Consider the following 19093-nt stretch of genomic DNA (forward strand, 5'->3'; position numbering starts at 1 on the left):
AAGCAGGATCAGGGGTGACAGTATGAAGAAGGCCAGGGTAGTGGTTTGCCTCTGAGTTTTCCCCTCCCCCTCCCCCAGGTGTAAGGCAGTGTTTCTCCAACTGCAGGGGACGCAGGAATCACCTGGAGGGCTTGTTACGCCATAGATTGCTGGGCTCCATTCCCAGCATTTCTTATTGAATACATCTGGTTTAGGCCCTAAAATGGGTGTTTCTAGCCAGTTCCTAGAAGCTGAAGCTGCTGGTATCGGGACTATACACTGAGAGCCAGTGTTCAAGGTATGGTAGATATATGGGCATATGCAGCAGTCAGATGCCAGTGGTGAGACTAGCATATCAGCCCCCTAGTACCCTGCATGGGCCTGGCTTATATTCATTCTATGACATTTCTTAGGCCACCACTAACAGATTTTCTAAGAACTGCCCAGGAATATGCTTTAATCATATGAACAACCTAATTACTTCAGGGTCACAGGCAGAGGGTATTTTTTCTGGAGTCCTGTGGCTGATACTTTGTTTTTGCCAGTGGAAAACTGAATTGCTTTCCTGAGTGTCTTTTTAACTTACTTTTATCCTGTAGCCTCTTACCTGTTTTCCTATTACAATCAACTGAGCAGTTTTGAAAAATGCCAGTGTCCAGGCTGCACCCCAAAAGACTTAGAGTTTCTAGGGGTGGAACCCTGGCACTCAGTAATTTTCGTAACTATCAAGGGGATTCCAATGCACAATCAAGACTGAGACCCACTGTCCTAGCTCAAACTCGATGGTTCTTACTCTAGCTGCAGATTAGAGTCACCTGTGGCACTTTTAAAAACAATATGAATGCCCAGATTCTACCCCCAAGAAAGTTGATGGGCTTTTTTTTTTTTTTTTTTAACTCCTGGTGACTCTAAAACACAGTCAGGACTGAGAACAACTACTAGAAACCAATGGCAGTTGACAGCTTTCTCTAAAACTATGGCAGTTCTGCTTCCATCTACAGATTGCCACTGGTTGACCTACATGTTTGCTCTGCAGAGCTACAGAGACTGTCTTATGAAATGTTTAGTGAGAACACTTTGTTAAGATATTTTAAGACTAAAGCTCAACGGAGGAATTGTTTCTTCATTTAGGTTCGCACAGCTTGCTCCTGTGCTCTTGGCTACTTAACTTACAATGCAAATGCTTTCCGCATTCTATTAAAGGAATGCAGAAATAAGCCTAACCAGTTCCTTCGTATAACAAATAATATCAACAGAGATGCAAGTATTAACCCAGCATTTTTAAAGGAATTTCAAATGCAGCAACGAGTGGGACTTCCTTCCTTAAGGTATTGTGCCTATATTTGTGAAGTTGCAGTAGTGAAATTATCAATAGAGGAACTTGTAAGAAAGTTTACGGAAGACTGGGGCGCATGGGTGGCTCAGTCGTTAAGCGTCTGCCTTCGGCTCAGGTCATGATCCCGGGGTCCTAGGATCAAGCCCCACATTAGGCTCCTTGCTCAGTGGCGAGCCTGCTTCTCCCTCTCCCACTCCCCCTGCTTGTGTTCCCTCTCTTGCTGTGTCTCTCTCTGTCAAAATAAAATAAAATCTTTAAAAAATAAAAAGAAAGTTTAAGGAAGACCAAACAAGGGGAACTATTCCTGATAATGAATGAATATATGCCTCGGATTTGAAGAGAGAAAATTCCTCCTAAATGTCCACTGCCAAAGCCTGTTTTAATTCTGATTTAGCAACAAAACTGCTTGTGGAGGCAAGAATACAACCAGATCTTGGGGATCCCGTTTGGCCAAGATTATTCACGTTTCAGAAAAGCTTTTTGGGATTTTGGTTGCTTCCAAGTCTGATCCGGGAAACCATTTTTGGGATATACTTGAGAGTCCCGAGCCAACCAGGAATACCACCATGATGTTGGCATCATCAAAAAATGTTCAAAAGACCTTTGAACTTCATTCAAAGCTAGGCCAGACTCCCAGGGTAGAAATAGGGCTAAATTAGACCCAGTGGCTTCAGTTATGGCAAAGTATGACAGGCATTTATTTATCCAGAGGATTTTGCTTCAGTGCTGGGGTTTCATCAGAGCTTAAGTTTCTGCAAACGGAGAGGAGAATCTCTTTAGAATGGGCATATTTTCTTTAGTCAATGTAGCTGAATTTAAGTCTTCTCTGCAACTAGCACTATTTATGTAGGAAACAGAACTACTCAAGATACAATATTAACTCGGGGCGCCTGGGTGGCTCAGTCGTTAAGCGTCTGTCTGCCTTTGGCTCAGGTCATCGTCCCAGGGTCCTGGGATCGAGCCCCACATTGGACTCCCTGCTAAGCAGGAAGCCTGCTTCTCCCTCTCCCACTTCCCCTGCTTCTGTTCCCTCTCTCGCTGTGTCTCTCTGTCAAATAAATAAAATCTTAAAAAAAAAAGATACAATATTAACTCTATGATAATAGAAGACACTAGGATCCAATACTGTATCATGGTTCTGTAAATCAACTTCAGTATAGAGAAAAATGAGTAAATCTTCATTTTAATTCTTGGAAAAACCAAAAACGCAAAACTGATTACCTCATTTTATGTAATAAAACAGGGAACTCTAAGTTCCTATAATTGACAGTGTTAAATAATATTTACTGGTTAAAAAATTAGGATAAATAATGAAAAGTATTATTTTACACAATTACTCCGACAACCAGCCCATATGGCAACTTTTCGGGAATTAGAGAAAGATGCCCTTTCCTCAAGACACTTCACTGTCAACTGCTGAAAAATAGGTGTAATAACTATACAAATCTACAATGACTGAGGGTGAATGGCACCCCCTGGAATTGTGAACACTCAACTTTTAGGACTGTAAGCAGTGACCAGTGCTCAGTAAACTTGTAAGAATGGTTACCAGGTGAGGTGGAACTGGTAAGCAAATAATAATTACTCCCATAACTAATAGTGTTATGAACTCTTCTTAGAGTATTTACACGGACCATTCCCTTTAATTTTCATAACCATTCAGTGAAGGAGTTTGATTAAATGAAACTATGGGAAATGTGCTAAAAGATTATTAAGACCTGTTTGGAAACTGTGGCATGGATAACAATACCCTTCCACGAAATGTTCCTTGATACCACTACTCGCAAGTACACTGGATTGTGGTTGGGACCATGATAGCATTTTCTTGGTGCATATACCACTCCTCTATTCCCATTCCCCCATCCAGCTCCAAGAATAGCAGAGTAGAAGAGTCCTTGGATATGCAAATTTTGAAGTATGGAGAAAGACATAATTTTACTGGTGTTAACTGACCCTGTATGAAAGCACTCAGCCTAAATGCTAGCTAGTTTCATGTTACCCTTTGGCCATGAAGTTGGCATATGGAGAGACTGAAGTCTATGCCTCATTAAAGTGGACAACAGCAAATGTTCCTCATCAAATTAACCAGCTATACATTTGTGATAACCACCTTTAATATATTAACTTTAAGCGAGACTTAAATTTTATTACCAGGGAAATTTTGTAATTTTGTAACTATATTATGTTACATGTACCGGATGATGATTTAAAATAATAGTGCTTTTAAAAGCCACCCACCCACCCATATGGTGTGTGTGTTGGGGTAACAACACATACACCACATTAACTAGGTACACTTGTTATTCTTTGCCTTTAAACACTTCATTGGTAAACCACTGCTTTGAAAATAAAGTTTTGTGATCAATATGTTTTCCTTTTAGTCTAGAGAAAAATGGAGGACCATCCGTAATTCCTGTCTTTAAAAAAGGTAATTAATTTTTCTTTGGCCTCTAAGGTAACTTCTAGCCCTGACACCTTACAATTCTGGGTTCAATTTCTAAAAATTCAAAATGTAGAGGTTACCCCCAAAAAAGTGTACCTGTAAACTCTGCTTTTGTCATTCTGTATACTTAAAATAATCTTCCTATTTACAAGACTATGTTAATCATTTCTTTTAAGACCTTCCCTACCATATCACTTAACAGAAATCCCTCTCTTACTTTGTTTTTTCTTATAAGCTATACAGAGAAATAGGTCATTATTGAAACAACATATAGGTATGGCCTAAATTACGATCTTGCTATTATTTTGTTTCGTGTACAACTTCTCTGTAAGTTCTTAGGGTAGAGACCACATTTTCTCCACTGATACACTACAGTTTTATATATATTAGATGTTGGCTGAGTGATTTTAGGTCTGCAAGGTCAGAGTCCAGAACTTATAAAGTTACTCATTAGTTCCTATTAGACATGTAATAGGGAAAATAAATGATTTTTTGGCTTAATTTATATGCTTAGTGCTTATTCATGTGTGCTTAGTGTAGGACCAATATGAGTCTTACTTGGTGTATTATCCTATAGTCAAAAGCAAGGATAGAACCATTCAAAAGCCAAGTCCGTTTGTAAGAGTCACAAATGGAAAGGGAGAGAATAAAAGAAGAGAGAACTTCACTTACTCAGGGAGTCTCTGAGGAAAGCTAGGTTTGTGTGGGAGGCTGTATATATGAATATTATGAGTAGAAGAATATTTTTTGTATAGCTTCTTTAGTGTAAATTAATTTACACAAAGGAATAAAGTCAGTCCCATTTTTTTCTTCACTTTAATATTGTTTTCTTGTTTTTCAATATTGGTTTCTAAATAGCAATCTGTGTACCAATGGTTTCTAAATAGCAATCTCTGCACCACTAGCGGTCTGATAATGTTTTCACAGGTTTATGGTAACATAAGAAAAAATAAGGACACTATAGTAAGTTTCTGATAAAGTTAGTTTCATTCAATATATAAAATGTGTCATTTTGAGATAGTACCTTTTATACTTTCTCTTGGGTGTTAGGATATCCCTACTTTTACAAAATGACATTGGCATTTATTCTTTTATTAGTCTCAACTTGGCATAATAAAAAGTTGGCAACCATATACTGGCCCCACAAGTGTTTGCCCTTGACATCTAAAAGTCTGGAAGGTATGGATCCATTCTCTTAGTATGTTTTAGTGATTTGAAGAAAATAGCACTATACAGAACCAAAAGCAATGAGACTATATCTAGGGCTCTTGGGCTTAAGAAAGAGACATTTAATTGTGGCTCTCTAATTTTCAGGGAAAGAGCACCGAAGAAAATTAAAACCTAAAATTCAACCAAGAGATTCTTTGACTTTAATACCTCCTGCAACTAACTTCATGGGACTCTTCAAAACAACAAAACAAACCCCTGTTTCTCACAATATTTTTTCCTTTTCATCTGCAATTTCATCAGATATCATAGAAGTATCAAGACCAAGAATAGTGTTTTTGAGCCAACTTGGGAAACATGTACAGAAAGCTAACCCAGAGCCTGCAGAAGGCTAATAAAAGCATTAATATGAAATTATAAAAGAATTCCCAAGCACCCTTTTTAAATTCTTTACTTTTTTTAAAAGAATTCTTAAGTAATCTCTATATTCAATGTGGGCCTCCAACTCACAACCCTAAGATCAAGAGTCACATGCTCTACAGACTGAGCCAGCCAGGCACCCCCAAATTTTTTTACTTTTAATTTTAATCTAATTCTAGTAAAATACATATAACTGACTATAAACATTTGAATGGAAGTTCTTGATATTGATACTTAACAGATTTTCTCTAGCCTGTCTACTGAAGTTTAACATCAGGTCAGAGTCATAGTTTCAAAAAGTAAATAGAATTTTCTTGCATTTAACACTATTAAAATATAGCAACTGAAAAAGTGGCATAATTAGCATATTTATATCAAGTGTTAGAAACATTTTTAAATTGGTATGCTGGGCTAAAGAGGCCTGATTCAAAATAGCCCATATGTTAACACTCAACTGTAGTATCTTTAGATATTTAATGATAAATACTACAAATGCACGAGGCTTTTAAAACCCAAAATGTAGAAATGTATACTTTTAAAAGACTTAAAAAAATCTGAAATCACTGCCCACCAAGTACAAAAGTATGGCTAAAAACTGTGGCTACCAGTGTTGACCATTTTCCATACTTACAAGTATTTTTGGTTTACAGCTGGAAAGTGTGACACTCCGTGGCTTAGAATCACATGATGTCTTTGCCCAAGGAGTACTGTTTCCAGTAGGTACAAGTTTTGATGTAGGTCGGCCTCTATTTTACAGCAGCAGGTAGATTTGATACAAAGTCAAGCTGGGCTTCACTGTATCCTTTAAAGCCCTCATTTTTCTCTGACCACTTTGCTCTGGGCTACACTGAACATACATATTAACTAGCAGTTATTTTCTCCAACATGCTTTAACACAAACAATAATGATGGTGGTGATGGCAGGTACAGGTACTTAGGGCTTTCCATGCACCAGAGGCTAAAGCCTAGGATTTTTGCCATTGGACAATAAGCGACCTCTCCAATCTTCAAATTTAATTCTAATTCTGGTGGATGCCCTAATATAGGAACTATGGGGGGAAATGGCTTATTCTATACTACAAAGGGAAAAATAATTCAAATGATAAGAAACTGAGTCATTTATTCAGCACCGTTAAGGATAAGAATTCATATTGATGGAAGTATTAAGCCTCTGCAGATGTAAAACAAAACAAAACAAAACCCTCTAGACGACGAACTTTGAGCTTTGGAACTGGCCTCTGGTGACGTTCAGGGGATTCTTTGTATCCAATAATATAAGACACTTCCTGCGCTTCTTGGCCTACCAAGGCCATCCTACTAGTCCTAAAACTTACAGTATTTTTCCTGAAGTACAGCTCCTCCAGTAAAGATTATTTTTATCACCCTGCATTTTTTTCTTTTTTAAAATTATATATGAGAAAGGCCTCAAGATAGAGCGGATTTCAGCAAATTGCCTGCCTTTTACCGGCACAATTAGCTAACTCGGGTACATATGCTTGCCCATACAGCATTCAGTTTTCTCCCTCCCTTGTCCTTTCCCTCCCTCTCTTCCTTCCCTTCCCTCCTTCCTTATGGCCAAGCGCTAAAGGCCTACAGATATGGAATGCTTCCCCAAAATGCTCATTTTCTTTATCTGTAGTTTCTCTTATTTATATCATGAACTCAATTTTGACAGTGTGCTTGTAACACCTGTAGCAATTTTGATACTTAAAAATTTTAAGAACATAGATTGTAGATATCCCCATTTTGTAATACTGCGATAGGGGGAAGAAATTTTGGTCCATTTCCTTCCATAGTTTGTATGCACTCTGATTGTGAGAGCCACAGGAAATACTTATATTACTTCTCTGTGAATTCAAGTTCACATGATACAGAACACAAATTTAAATGAAAAGTGTGAATTCACAAACTAAGTTTCTTCTAAATATTTACAACCAATTCTATCATAGCTATACTCAACAGCAAAGAATATAGTTTGTTTTTTTAATAAATATTGGCTGTTTCTATATGTTCCCTCATAAATTATATTTTCTATTTCCAAATGGATGATCATAAAGCAATACTCTATGATCACAATTCTTAAAAAAAAAAAAAAATTACTTATGGAATTTACCCCAAAAGGAGGTCACCTTAAGGCAGTATTAAAATAAGAAATCTTTTCAGTCTAGATTTTTATCCTTACCCTCTATTTTCTCAATAAAGCAAGTCATTGACTAGAAAATTAACAACTTGGTCCAGTATGGATGATGTAATATAACTCTTTACTGGTAAAATCTCTCAAAGGACATTAAAGTCAGTAGCATTGTTTTTATATTCAAAGGACAATACATTCAGTTACTTTAGGCAGAAAAAAAAGTGATAAACGGGTATAAAGCTTCAGATTCAAAGGAAATTATCCAAACACAAAGCCAAAAACCTTCACATCTCATATATTTTCATTGATTAAATACAATTTCTAAAATAATGGATGTAAACATACGTGGCCAACTAAAAAGTACAATACACACTTGAAGGATTACTTGCCTGTCCTATTTCTTAAAATCTCAGATGGATTTTAAGAAATGTATAGACATCCCAATTGCTCCAGGGAAGATGACACCCAGTAACATATATTTTTATAATTAATAACATGCATTCTGTTAGAGACAGTCACTCTTCATTTAGAGTTCTCTGATTTGACATGACTTTGACCTGGCTACCTTTCTAAACTTGCTCTCTCATTATAAAAGTTAGGCTAATGTTTCAAAAGGAGCTAAAAAAATAGCTTCTGCTGATAACCACCAGTTTCCCAGGGGGAGGTAGGTGGAGGGGTGTAAGAGAAATAAGTGAAGGGGATTAAGAAGTACAAACTTCCAGTTATAAAATAAGTCAGGGGATGAAAACTATAGCAGAGGGAATATAGTCAATAACACTAATAACTTTACTTATCGTGGTGTCGTAATACATATAAATGTTGGATCACTATGTTGTACACCTCAAATTAATATAATATTGTATGTCAACTATAATTCAATTAAAAATAAATAAATTTAATAAAATATATAGAATATAATCTAAAAAAACAGCTCTTACAATCCTGATACGAGAAAAAGAGAAAAAGGTCTAGGCCTTTTTAAAATGGAGCCAGGATTTAGCAGATTCACTGTATATCTTCCAAGGTTTTCTTTCTACCTGCCAATATCAGTACTTTCTTTTCCCCCACAAGATGTTTTACTTTAATTTTGATAATAAACAAATCTACACTTCCTTATAAAACTATAACATATTATTATAGTCTCTCAGAAGAGCAGGGGAAACATCAAACATAAAAACAAAAGAAAGTCTTGATGAACAATTAATACTATGTTTCTTCCACAATTTGAAATATAAAAAAAATCACAACTTAATGTTGAAATACTACCTTTAGGGATTTTTTTCAAAAGCAAAAATCAAATCTCCATCTTTAACCGTGGTACTTTTATGGCAGCTTCTCCAACTTCTTCGGATATATCTACTCCAAGAGGACATCTGCATCACAATCAGATAAATCACATTATCTCAAATACTTGCTTCCTGATCTGTCGCTAGGCAGACTTGTTTGCTTAGAATTCTGACAACGGTTCCTATCTTGTGTACAATCATCTGTGACGATGGTTCTCAAATACAAACACAGCAGGGATAATGGGTGAAGAGAAGGCCAGTCTCATTAATAAATCTAAATTTTGGTATTTGTTTTAACTACTTTGAGGTATAATTGAGATCTTTAATGTATACAACTCAATGAATTTGAGGATTGAGAAGTTTTTGAAAGAAATAGTTCTGCTCTCATACTATAAATAAAAACTTAAAAGGAAATAGAAAAATGATAAAAATGCCTTATAATTCTCTACAAAGCCGAAAGCGTACAAACAGTTTACCATACAGCTGAAGTCAAATCTTCATCCACTTCTACTTTAGAAATTCCCCAGGTTTTTATTGATTCTTCTCTGAGGTTTCAAAAGCTGGCTTGCTCCTTTTCTACCTTCCTCTGTCACTACTGGCAGGAGACGTCTGAGATCCTACTCTCTTTCTCTGTTCTTCCTCAGTAAATAATTTTGGCCTCAGATTTCTGCTTTTTTACAATGTTGCCCAATATACAGCTTCAACTGGACCCTAATCTGGAAAAAGCCATCAACTTCAGCCTCAACACTGTCACAAGAAGGCAACACTGGATCAGACAGTATGTTCTACCTGAGGCTAGGCCATCAATATAGGAGATTCCTTCTCCCACTACTAACTAAACTCTGTTTTAGGCTTTGAATTTTATACTGCAACTGGCATAGAGACTATAAAAGGTACCACGTACTTGGGTTCATAGCGGATGCCTTCTGTGTTGTGTAAAACGCCCACGCCAGCACGCAATCTTTCAATACCATTCCTAAATGAGAATCATTTAAATAAAATAAACAGACCAAGATTTAAAGGAAGAAGATATAGCATGATGAAATGGCAAATTATGAGTGAAGCACATACGTCCTGTGCCTTACCATGCAATCATAATGCCATTGTCAGTGCACAGTCTGGGAGGAGGGCACAGCAAAGTGCACTGTGTTGCATTTGTTACAATTTCCAGAGCTTTTCGGATGTATAAGTTACTTGCAACGCCTCCAGATACAACCTGAAGGAATTGAAAAGACCAAAATTAACAAATATTACATATGGCTATGAGCCAAACTGTTAGCTAGACCTGGGGAAGATACCAGCATTATACAATAAGAAAATATCACATTTTAACAGGTGGAGATGGGCAAATGATCAATCTGTATAATAAAAATTTGGAGGAAAAGAAAATCAACAATTTCAGTATCAATATACAATGACCACTATAATTTTTTTTTAGATTTATTTATTTATTTTGGCGGGGGGTTGGGGGGGAACAAAAAGAAAGGGAGAGAGAAACCTAAGCGGACTCCACGCTGAGCATGGAGCCTGACCGAGAGCTGGATCTCAGAATCCTGAGTTCACGACCTGAGCTGAAACCAAGAGTCAGACACTTAACCCACTGCACCACCACGAGGAGCCCCGGACCACTATCATTTTTATACATTTTCTTCTAACTTTTTTCTAATTATAATCAAAGTACACCAATATTTTAGACCCTGCCATTTTTACTTATAAGCATTTTTCTCATTTTACATTATTCTTTTTTTTTTTTTAAAGATTTTATTTATTTATTTGAGAGAGAGAATGAGAGATAGAGAGCACGAGAGGGAAGAGGGTCAGAGGGAGAAGCAGACTCCCCGCCGAGCAGGGAGCCTGATGTGGGACTCGATCCGGGGACTCCAGGATCATGACCTGAGCCGAAGGCAGTCGCCTAACCAACTGAGCCACCCAGGCGCCCCTCATTTTACATTATTCTTAAAAAGCTATTACCTTTGATTAGTCACATAATATTCTATTTTGTGATTCTACCATCATTTAAATATTTTCTCATTTTATAATTTTCAAAAGGATGAAGTTTAAGATATAGTTAAACAGGAAGTTCATCAAGGCTTTTATGCAGATTTAAAGGAATTTCATCAAAGGAACATGAATTTGAAGGAAACTAGCTTATTTTTCTAAAAATAATGATAGCAGTTACTGCATCTCATTTCTTATTGTAAATCCACTTTTAAATTCAATGAAAAGATGCAGTCTTGGAGTTTTTTGCCACACAGGCTGTGCAGATATCCCATAAAGCTGCCATACCTGTATAAGAAATGGCTGTTAGTCTTTATTCTGCAAAATTTCATACTTCCAGGCTAGCAAATGACATAAAGACCTTTTGATCCTATGCACAGGATCAATTAAGCTCCTAGAAGAAAAGTAACATACTGTAAAGTGTGAATACTATTGTTAGAGGAGATGACAGAACTTACCAGTACTGCATTACTTTGAGATAACAAGTGTCTCTGCTTGCAAAACAGAATGGCACGGTGAGTTCTTTTTGCAATGTGGCATGCTATGGTGTGCTGTACCGCAGCAGCAATGTGTGCAGCTGAAGACAGGATTTGCCCCTTCTGGATCCCTGCAGAAATAAGCAGGTATTTTTAGGCACAATCCAGGATTACTTATTTTTCCAACTCCCCCAATTAGAAATATACCTTCCTCTTTTTCCTTTTGCATTATTATCTTATCAATAACATGCTGAAGTCCAGAGAAAGAAAAATCACAATTTTTAGCTCGTTGCATGGGAGGTTTGATATCAAAATGCAGTTTATTTCCTTGTTTGGCCAAATGTTCTATAGCCTTCCCACCACTCATGGTGGAGCACTCTGGATGTTTTATCAAAGACAGTCTTCTTGCTACCTATCAAAAACAAAAATTTTTGTAATGAGCCATAAAGCTGCACATTTTGAAAACAAGGTGCAAAGGAAATGAAATTTACTAAAAAAAATTCCAACCAAAAACCAAAATTGAACAAGCCTGGATGAATAAGACATGCTGTGCTTTTACATATGTGGACTATAGTTAGTAGTCAGTAAGGACAGACTCTTGCTCCTTCTCACAGCCTGATCAATAGGGGTCAATCACTGCTTCCCTATCTACTTCTGCTCTTCTATTGGAGATGAAAAATAAGTTTGAAGTTCACAATGACTGCTTAATGATTAGCTTCAAAAATTAGAACTTGTCCATTTCTTCTAATCATTACAGCTGTTGGCAGTAGGCTTTCTGCAGATAGCAGTAGGCTCAGGATTCATAAACAAAGGAAAAAGAAACCTGCTTGGTGGTGGTGTCAGCAATTGTGATGTTCAATCACAAAACTTTGTACATCTCTGGGCGCCTGGGTGGCCCAGTTAGTTAACCAACTTCAGCTCAGGTCATGATCTTGGAGTCCCGAGATCAAGTCCCACATTGGGCTCCCTGCTCAGCGGGGAGTCTGCTTCTCCCTCTGACCCTCTCCCCTCTCATGCTCTTTCTCTCTCTCTCACATAAATAAAATCTTAAAAAAAACACACACACACATAAAACTTTATACATCTTTAATGTCCTTTATTATCTTTATATACCCTCTTATTTCACATTTTTATAGTACTTTACATGGCAATTTCTTTCAGATATATTTTTTGATTAAAAACATAACAGCATCTGCAAACTATTTGAGCCTTTATGTACTGATCTAAACCTCTTACCATTTCACTCAAATGGGTAAGAAATCTTTTATAAAAAACTATGTACTACTTTTCTTTTTTTCTTACTGCGTATATATATATTTTTTCAGTCTATTAATCAGAAATATTTAGATAAATGGCAGTAGGGTATCTATTATTTGACTGAAATAGACATCTTAATAAAAAAGAATGGAGAAATTAATTCTTAAATAATTACCTTGTCAAGCATGTCACCTGGTGCTATGTCCAAAGACTTTCCCAGAAGCAGAAAATCTGAAACTCCTCTAACTAATGCCAATAGACAATGACCTCCAGAAATCAAAAGAACTAAAAAGGGAAATTCTACTTTATTTAACAACCTAATAGTAAGTGCATGAGCCTCCATATGATGAATGGGAATGAAAGGTTTTTTTAACTGGTGTACTAGTTGTAAGCTAAATGATAAGCCTACTCCCAAGCTTAAAGCAAGTCCTGGTTTTACAGTAGTTGCAATTGCTGAGAGTTCACTTGGAGAGACTTTACTGGCAGAGAGAGCTTCTTGCACTATTCGTTGAATATTTTCTCTGTGAAGTTGCTGAGCTACTGGAGGAACAATCCCACCTGTTCTGGAAGAAATAAAAAAACAGCTTTTTCAAGACTGTCAGAGTAAGAAAAGTTTTACATTAGGGCTGAAGGCATGTTTTCAAATTAATTATTTTATAGCCAAATATGTTAGTCAAGTATATTCAAATATGTGTACCTTATAATGCAGCACAGTATAAGAACTTAGTATGCAGTGATTAAGGGTGTAATGTCTGACTTTTCAAAATTGTTCACAACAAAATCCTATGGATTGTTGATGAATGGAATCACCACAATAATCTTAAGAAGCATTCTATGGGAGATGTCCTGAACAAGGAAAGGATAGGACAAAACTGGATTTTAGAAAAATTAATCTATCTGGAGACAGAGAATTTTTATTTTTATTTATTTATTTTTTCAATTAAAAAAATTTTTTTAAGATTTTATTTGTCAGACACAGAGAGAGAGAGAGCACAAGCAGGGGGAGTGGCAGGCAGAGGGAGAAGCAGGCTCCCTGCTGAGCAAGGAGCCCGATGTGGGACGCATCCCAGCACCCTGGGATCATGACCTGAGCCGAAGGCAGACGCTTAACTGATTGAGCCACCCACGTGCCCCTACAGGGAGAATTTTCAAAGAGGTTACTGTAAAAGTATTTGTTTACATCTTAAACTACATGATCATGGGGCGCCTGGGTGGCTCAGTTGGTTAAGCGACTGCCTTCGGCTCAGGTCATGATCCAGGAGTCCCGGGATCGAGTCCCACATCGGGCTCCCTGCTCGGCAGGGAGTCTGCTTCTCCCTCTGACCCTTCCTCCTCTCATGTGCTCTCTGTCCATTCTCACTCTCTCAAATAAATAAATAAAATCTTTAAAAAAAAAAAAAAACTACATGATCATGAAAGAAAGGGACAAGAGAGCCTTGAAAAACTGTTATAACTACTGGATATAAGGGGAAGGGGGACCAAGGCATCCAAGATGATTCATATATTGAGCTGGAATGACCAGGAGAAAAGCAATACTAACAGAGAAACATGAAGACAGTTTTGTGAAGAAGATGAGTTTATTTTTAAACACACTGCACTTGAGGTCATGGCAGGACAGCAGACAGCTTGCAATCCTGAAATACAGTTGGGAATCTAGTGCTTAGAGCTGATAATTTTGATTTTGGGTCTATGCAGGACCCATGCCAAATGTCAAGAGTAAAGAAGTAGGAGGCAAATTTGCTAGCAAAAAATTTGCCAGCATGTGACTGATTTACAATCAGAGAAGCAGAGCAATAAAATATAGGGTCTGCAAGATACACCTCTCTAATCTCAAAAAAATCTTCAAATATTTGATGCTGTGACTTCTATACACAGAAATGAAAACCTTCAATAGGTGCACTCAATTAATATTTACTTAATAGTTATAATATGCAGGGGCACCTGGGGGGCTCAGTCAGTTAAGTGTCTGCCTTTGGCTCAGACCCTGATCCCAGGGTCCTGGGATGGCGCCCCGAGGCAGGCTCCTTGCTCAGGGGGGAGTCGCCTTCTTACTCTCCCTTTGCCCCTCCCCCTGCTCATGCTCTCTGTCCCTCTCTCTGCTCTCTCTCTCAAACAATAAAATCTTTAAAAAAATAGTTATAATATGTATTGTATCAGGCAATGAAGGAAACAATAAAAGAACCTTATTTCAACATTCATATAGTAATACTATTTTCCTTAATTCTTCAAAGCCACTTTTTCTCTTACATTCTTCAACTCTGTTAATGGCCTTCAGCCTTCTAATGACTTGGGTTTCCAGCTTCATCTTTATCTCCTTTCTTTATCTCACTTTCCACAACTAAGTGTATCACCATTCCAACTGCCACCATCAAGTTCAAAAAGCTCTCATTATCTCAGTCTATTCAAAGCCTTCTAATTGCAACTTCCTAGAGAGATTTTCTGATCCTTGGAGTCCATTCTACATTGTGTTGCCAGAAAGTAAAGCAAAATGCTGACCCCATAACTCTCTTACTCAAAAGCATTTACTTTCTTGAAATTTGGGTAACTTTAAGTCTAAATCCTCTACCCCCAATTATTTCTTCCTTCTCCCACTTGTCTACCTCCCTTTCTTTTTGTACCTCTTTTATGTATTTTATCTTAAAAGGATTATGCTAGCTAAGCACTCAAGACAAAAGAGATGAGTAAGACTATGGCTTTATTCTCAAAAGAATTGATTTGTAAACAGTATGGAGAGTAGGTGATTGAGGGGCTAAAGCTAATAAAAAGTCAGGGAAACCATCTGGCCTCAAGATAGGACCCCCCCCCCACCCTCCCCCCCCAACCCAAGCAGTCCTCTGTTAATGCATTTTCCATGCTGTTTTACAATGACTTGCTTACCTGTCTTCTTCACTCGTTTATAACAGACTAGAAGTACAATTGTTACTAATAATAGGTAGCTTTTATTGAGCTCTTGCTACTTGTCAAGAACTGCACTACACACCTTGGAAGAATTCGCATGTAATCCTCACAACATTAGGAGCTAGTTACCATTACTATCCCTATTTCACACATAAGGAAACCGAGGCACAGAAAACCGTGCAAGGTCTCATAGTTGAACCAGAATGTAAACCTGCTGCTCAGAGACAAGGATTATATATCTTAGTCTTATTTGTACCACGGTGCTTCAAATGTTGCCTGGGAACTGTAGGAATTCAATAAATGCTGAGATGAGCTGTGTAGATGGTACCAGTTTACTTCCTGTGTATTCCTCTCAAGTGACCTATGCACTAACTAAACTGAACGTTTGTCCTGTATTTTATCACCTCTTTGCCTTTGCTATAATGTTTACTTATGCTACAGTATTTTTTTCATCTCCATTCATTGAAGGCCTACCTATTTTCAAGGCCACTGACACCTGCAGTGTATCAGATGCTATGCTGGCTATCAGGCATAGTGTAGTGATTAATACTGATAATTAAGACAGAGCCCATCACCATGGAGTTTAGAGTCTATTGAGGGAAAGACTATATATAAGTAAACAAATGTAAAAATTATCAAAAGGATGATGAAGAAAATAAGCAGGGTGTGGTGATACAGAATAAACATGGTGGGGATACTGAATTTAGATAAAGTGGTCAGCGAAGGCCTTTCTACACAGTCAACATTTACATGTGCAAATGTCCAGGACACTCAGAAATACTGAGTGGAACTGAGGCATGGTAGTAACAGTTATTGTTTGCACCACTTGTTTGATACTTACTTTATGCTGCCTTGTACTGTATGCTGTATGTTTCCTTGTAGGTCTGTATATCATGCCTCAGAGATTGGGTTAAGCTCCTTGAAGGCAAGGACTTACTGGTATTTCACTACACCTTATTAACACTTACCACAGTCCCTTTCATATAGTATGTAACTGTTAGAGGTCTATTCTGTCTCTTCACATATATTATTTCTATTATACTCCCCACAATCCTGTAAGGCAGGTATTATCTTTCCCATTTTACAGATGTGAAAACACAATCAGAGAGGATAAGGAACTTGCCTAAATTCAGAGTCAACACCAATTGCCTAATTCATAATTCAAATACAGGTCTGTGATCTCAAAATACCAACCATTTTCACTATTCAGGTGTTATAAATTGATGGCTTGAAGGCGTATTTGATCTGTATAGCATTTTAATATATTTTGAATTACCAACTAATTTTAAAATCTGGAAATATTACAGTTATATTCTGGATTTCCATTTTCTTTTGAAAATTCTGATGATCAAATAACATAGGGCCTACATTTCTGCATGGCAACAATTGGCTGGAGCTGAGTAGTGACCTCCTCCATGTATCTTCCACTTTATATCCAGCCCACTTATCTATGTAGCCTGACTAGTGGTCCTCTGCAAACAGATGAGTTTATAAGCTTTGCACCATTCTACGCTTTAATAAAACAGTGTATTATTATTTAAGTACCAACATGAGTTATATCTATAAATATGAATAGGATTTTTTTTTTCCCCAGTGATTAACACAGGCTAGAGATAGGGCCATGCTCTCCTAGGACTTCAGTTGAGACCATGAAACATACAGGTGTACAAAAGAGGAAAAGGCATTACTAAGGGGAAATCATGGATAAATCTTAGAGTTGGGAATGAGCTTAGTTCTTTCTGGCAAGAGGCTCAGTTAAAGTTGGGACCTTATTATAGAGAGCCTTAAAGGCCAGGGTGTAGGGTTTAAGGTTTTCTATAGCAGTTATTAGAAGCTTTTGCACAAAAGAAGAACTTAAGTCCTAAAATTGAACTTTTATATATGATAAATAGAATTATTTCATTTTACTTTTCCCAAAAGTGGGAACTACCAAGATAATGTCTACTTACTTTAAATGAACTTCAGTTTGGGAGTGTATTGCTTCTCCCAAAACATTTCCAGTTTCATCCACCACGGCAGCTGCTGTATCATCACAACTGGTTTCAATTCCCAATACTAGTTTATGAAGAAACAGTTTTCCAGGATAAAAATTAAAACTTCTTAAAAATTCATAAGGTTTCCTTCTTGATGGTTTAGAAAAAACTCCTGCTGTCTTATTCAGTATTAGCATACTTACTCTACAGATAACTCCTAGAAAAGAAATGAAGAAACAAACTAATTATTTGGAACTGACATTAACCACTAACCCATTCAGATAAACAAAATTCCAAAAACTTGATTTATTTTTCAATATAATAGTTTTACAAAATTATAGGAAAGTTTGGTAAAAGCAAAAATTTTTAAAGGCTATAGCAACCTGTGAACATAAATAACAGTGTGAATGAATATAATGCTCTTCAAGGGGGAAAACAAGAAAGTCAGATATAAAATTTTTAGTATTATCATGCTGTTCTTAGCAAACTATTCATTATTTATAAAATAGCTAATAGTTGCATGGATAGTCTTCTGGAAAGTGCTATTTATTTTTGATAGCTAAATTACAACAAAATTGGTTTAAGAAAATTAAATGATAAAGGCAAAACAGAACAGATAAAAATAAATGCATCCCATTTCCTGGAATACCTTTCAAAATAAAATTTAATAATTTGGTTTGAAAACAATTCACATAAAAGACACAATTTAGTCATCTACTTTGGAAAAAAAGTGTTCTTGTAAAGCTCATCTTAAAAGAACCACATGTAGACTAAAATGAGTGCAACCTAATACCCATTTTATCCATTAATTACAATTTTTCTAATTCAATCTCCATTTTACCACAGGTTTATTGTAGTAAGGATCTCCCCAAATCCTTTTTTTCTCCTCAAAATAATAGCAGTCCATCACTGAAGCACCCTGGTATCTTCACAATTCCAAGTATCTAATTTCATGCCCCCAAATCACCTGTTCTAGACCTTTCTGGATGCTTACGTAGACCCTTCCCCTACACAGTAACGGACAAAATGGAAAAAAATGAGAGAATACTGGAATTTTTATTGTTCCCCTCTGGCAGAGGGCATCCGGGGATTAGAGTTATAATAAGCAACCTACTTGCGCAGAGGACAGCTGCGGGGAGTGCAGCCCAGACACGCACACTCGGAGAAATAAGATTTGCAGTCACTAAAATCCAGGCAGGGAAGCTTGTGCGAAGCACTTGTCTTTAGGGCCTACGAAGGCTAATAAGTGAACCAGGGTACTTGGCCAGTGCTAGTCTGTTCTAGGAAGCGAAAGGTTTGTACTGGAATCGCCCTTCCAGGCAGGAGAAAGAACCAGTGAGAGAGGGGGTGAGCAATTTTACCCACCTTCCTCGTGAACGACAGTGGCTAGTACTGGTTTCGTTCCCCTAGCAAAGACGGTCGACTGCGTTTTTACAAGAGCAAGAGAGGCAGGCCGAATCTGTCGCTCCGGAAGTGATGTCATCGACACGGTGCCAGCGTCTCGTCGCCGGCACCTGCTCCTATGGCCCTGGAGGGCATCACTCTTAACTCAGTACCAAAAAAGCATAAATGCTGTTTTTGTCCGAGATGCAGTGCGTGCACTCATGCGTTTACCTTAGACTTACAGGTAGCAAGACTTTTGCAAGGTCACTCGGCTAATGATCGATCTAGCGGAGGCCGAACGTAGATTTGCCTGACTACACAGCGTTAAATTCTAAACACTTGG

The 19093-nt window shown here is 37.3% G+C and overlaps 2 protein-coding genes across 7 annotated transcripts in view; one reads left to right on the forward strand and one right to left on the reverse strand.

Annotated features, from left to right (window-relative positions):
- ANKAR (ankyrin and armadillo repeat containing) overlaps positions 1-7414 on the forward strand; it is a 77464-nt gene extending 70050 nt beyond the window's left edge. For all 4 annotated transcript variants that reach the window (XM_027589054.2, XM_027589055.2, XM_027589056.2 and 1 more), the window contains 3 exons: positions 1111-1307; positions 3697-3743; positions 5073-7414. In XM_027589054.2, the coding sequence (XP_027444855.2) occupies positions 1111-1307; positions 3697-3743; positions 5073-5320 (492 nt within the window). In that variant the 3' untranslated portion in view covers positions 5321-7414. The remainder of the gene's footprint in view (positions 1-1110; positions 1308-3696; positions 3744-5072) is intronic.
- A 165-nt stretch (positions 7415-7579) lies between these two features.
- Positions 7580-18825, reverse strand: OSGEPL1 (O-sialoglycoprotein endopeptidase like 1). 3 transcript variants are annotated; one of them, XM_027589058.2, is made up of 8 exons: positions 18733-18825; positions 17344-17584; positions 12672-13059; positions 11447-11651; positions 11222-11370; positions 9851-9981; positions 9670-9741; positions 7601-8852 (listed from the first exon to the last, which is right to left on the reverse strand). In XM_027589058.2, the coding sequence occupies exons 2-8, from the start codon at positions 17562-17564 to the stop codon at positions 8774-8776; spliced, it is 1245 nt and encodes a 414-aa protein (XP_027444859.1). In that variant the 5' UTR covers positions 17565-17584; positions 18733-18825; the 3' UTR covers positions 7601-8773. The 3 variants fall into 3 exon arrangements, with proteins under 3 accessions (XP_035582502.1, XP_027444859.1, XP_027444862.1); XM_027589061.1 differs by having other exon boundaries at positions 7643-8852; positions 11447-11489; XM_035726609.1 differs by lacking the exon at positions 18733-18825 and having other exon boundaries at positions 7580-8852; positions 12672-13054; positions 17344-17467.
- Positions 18826-19093: the final 268 nt, after the last annotated feature.

The sequence above is a fragment of the Zalophus californianus genome, chromosome 3, assembly GCF_009762305.2.
Source record: "Zalophus californianus isolate mZalCal1 chromosome 3, mZalCal1.pri.v2, whole genome shotgun sequence".
Lineage (NCBI taxonomy): Eukaryota > Metazoa > Chordata > Mammalia > Carnivora > Otariidae > Zalophus > Zalophus californianus.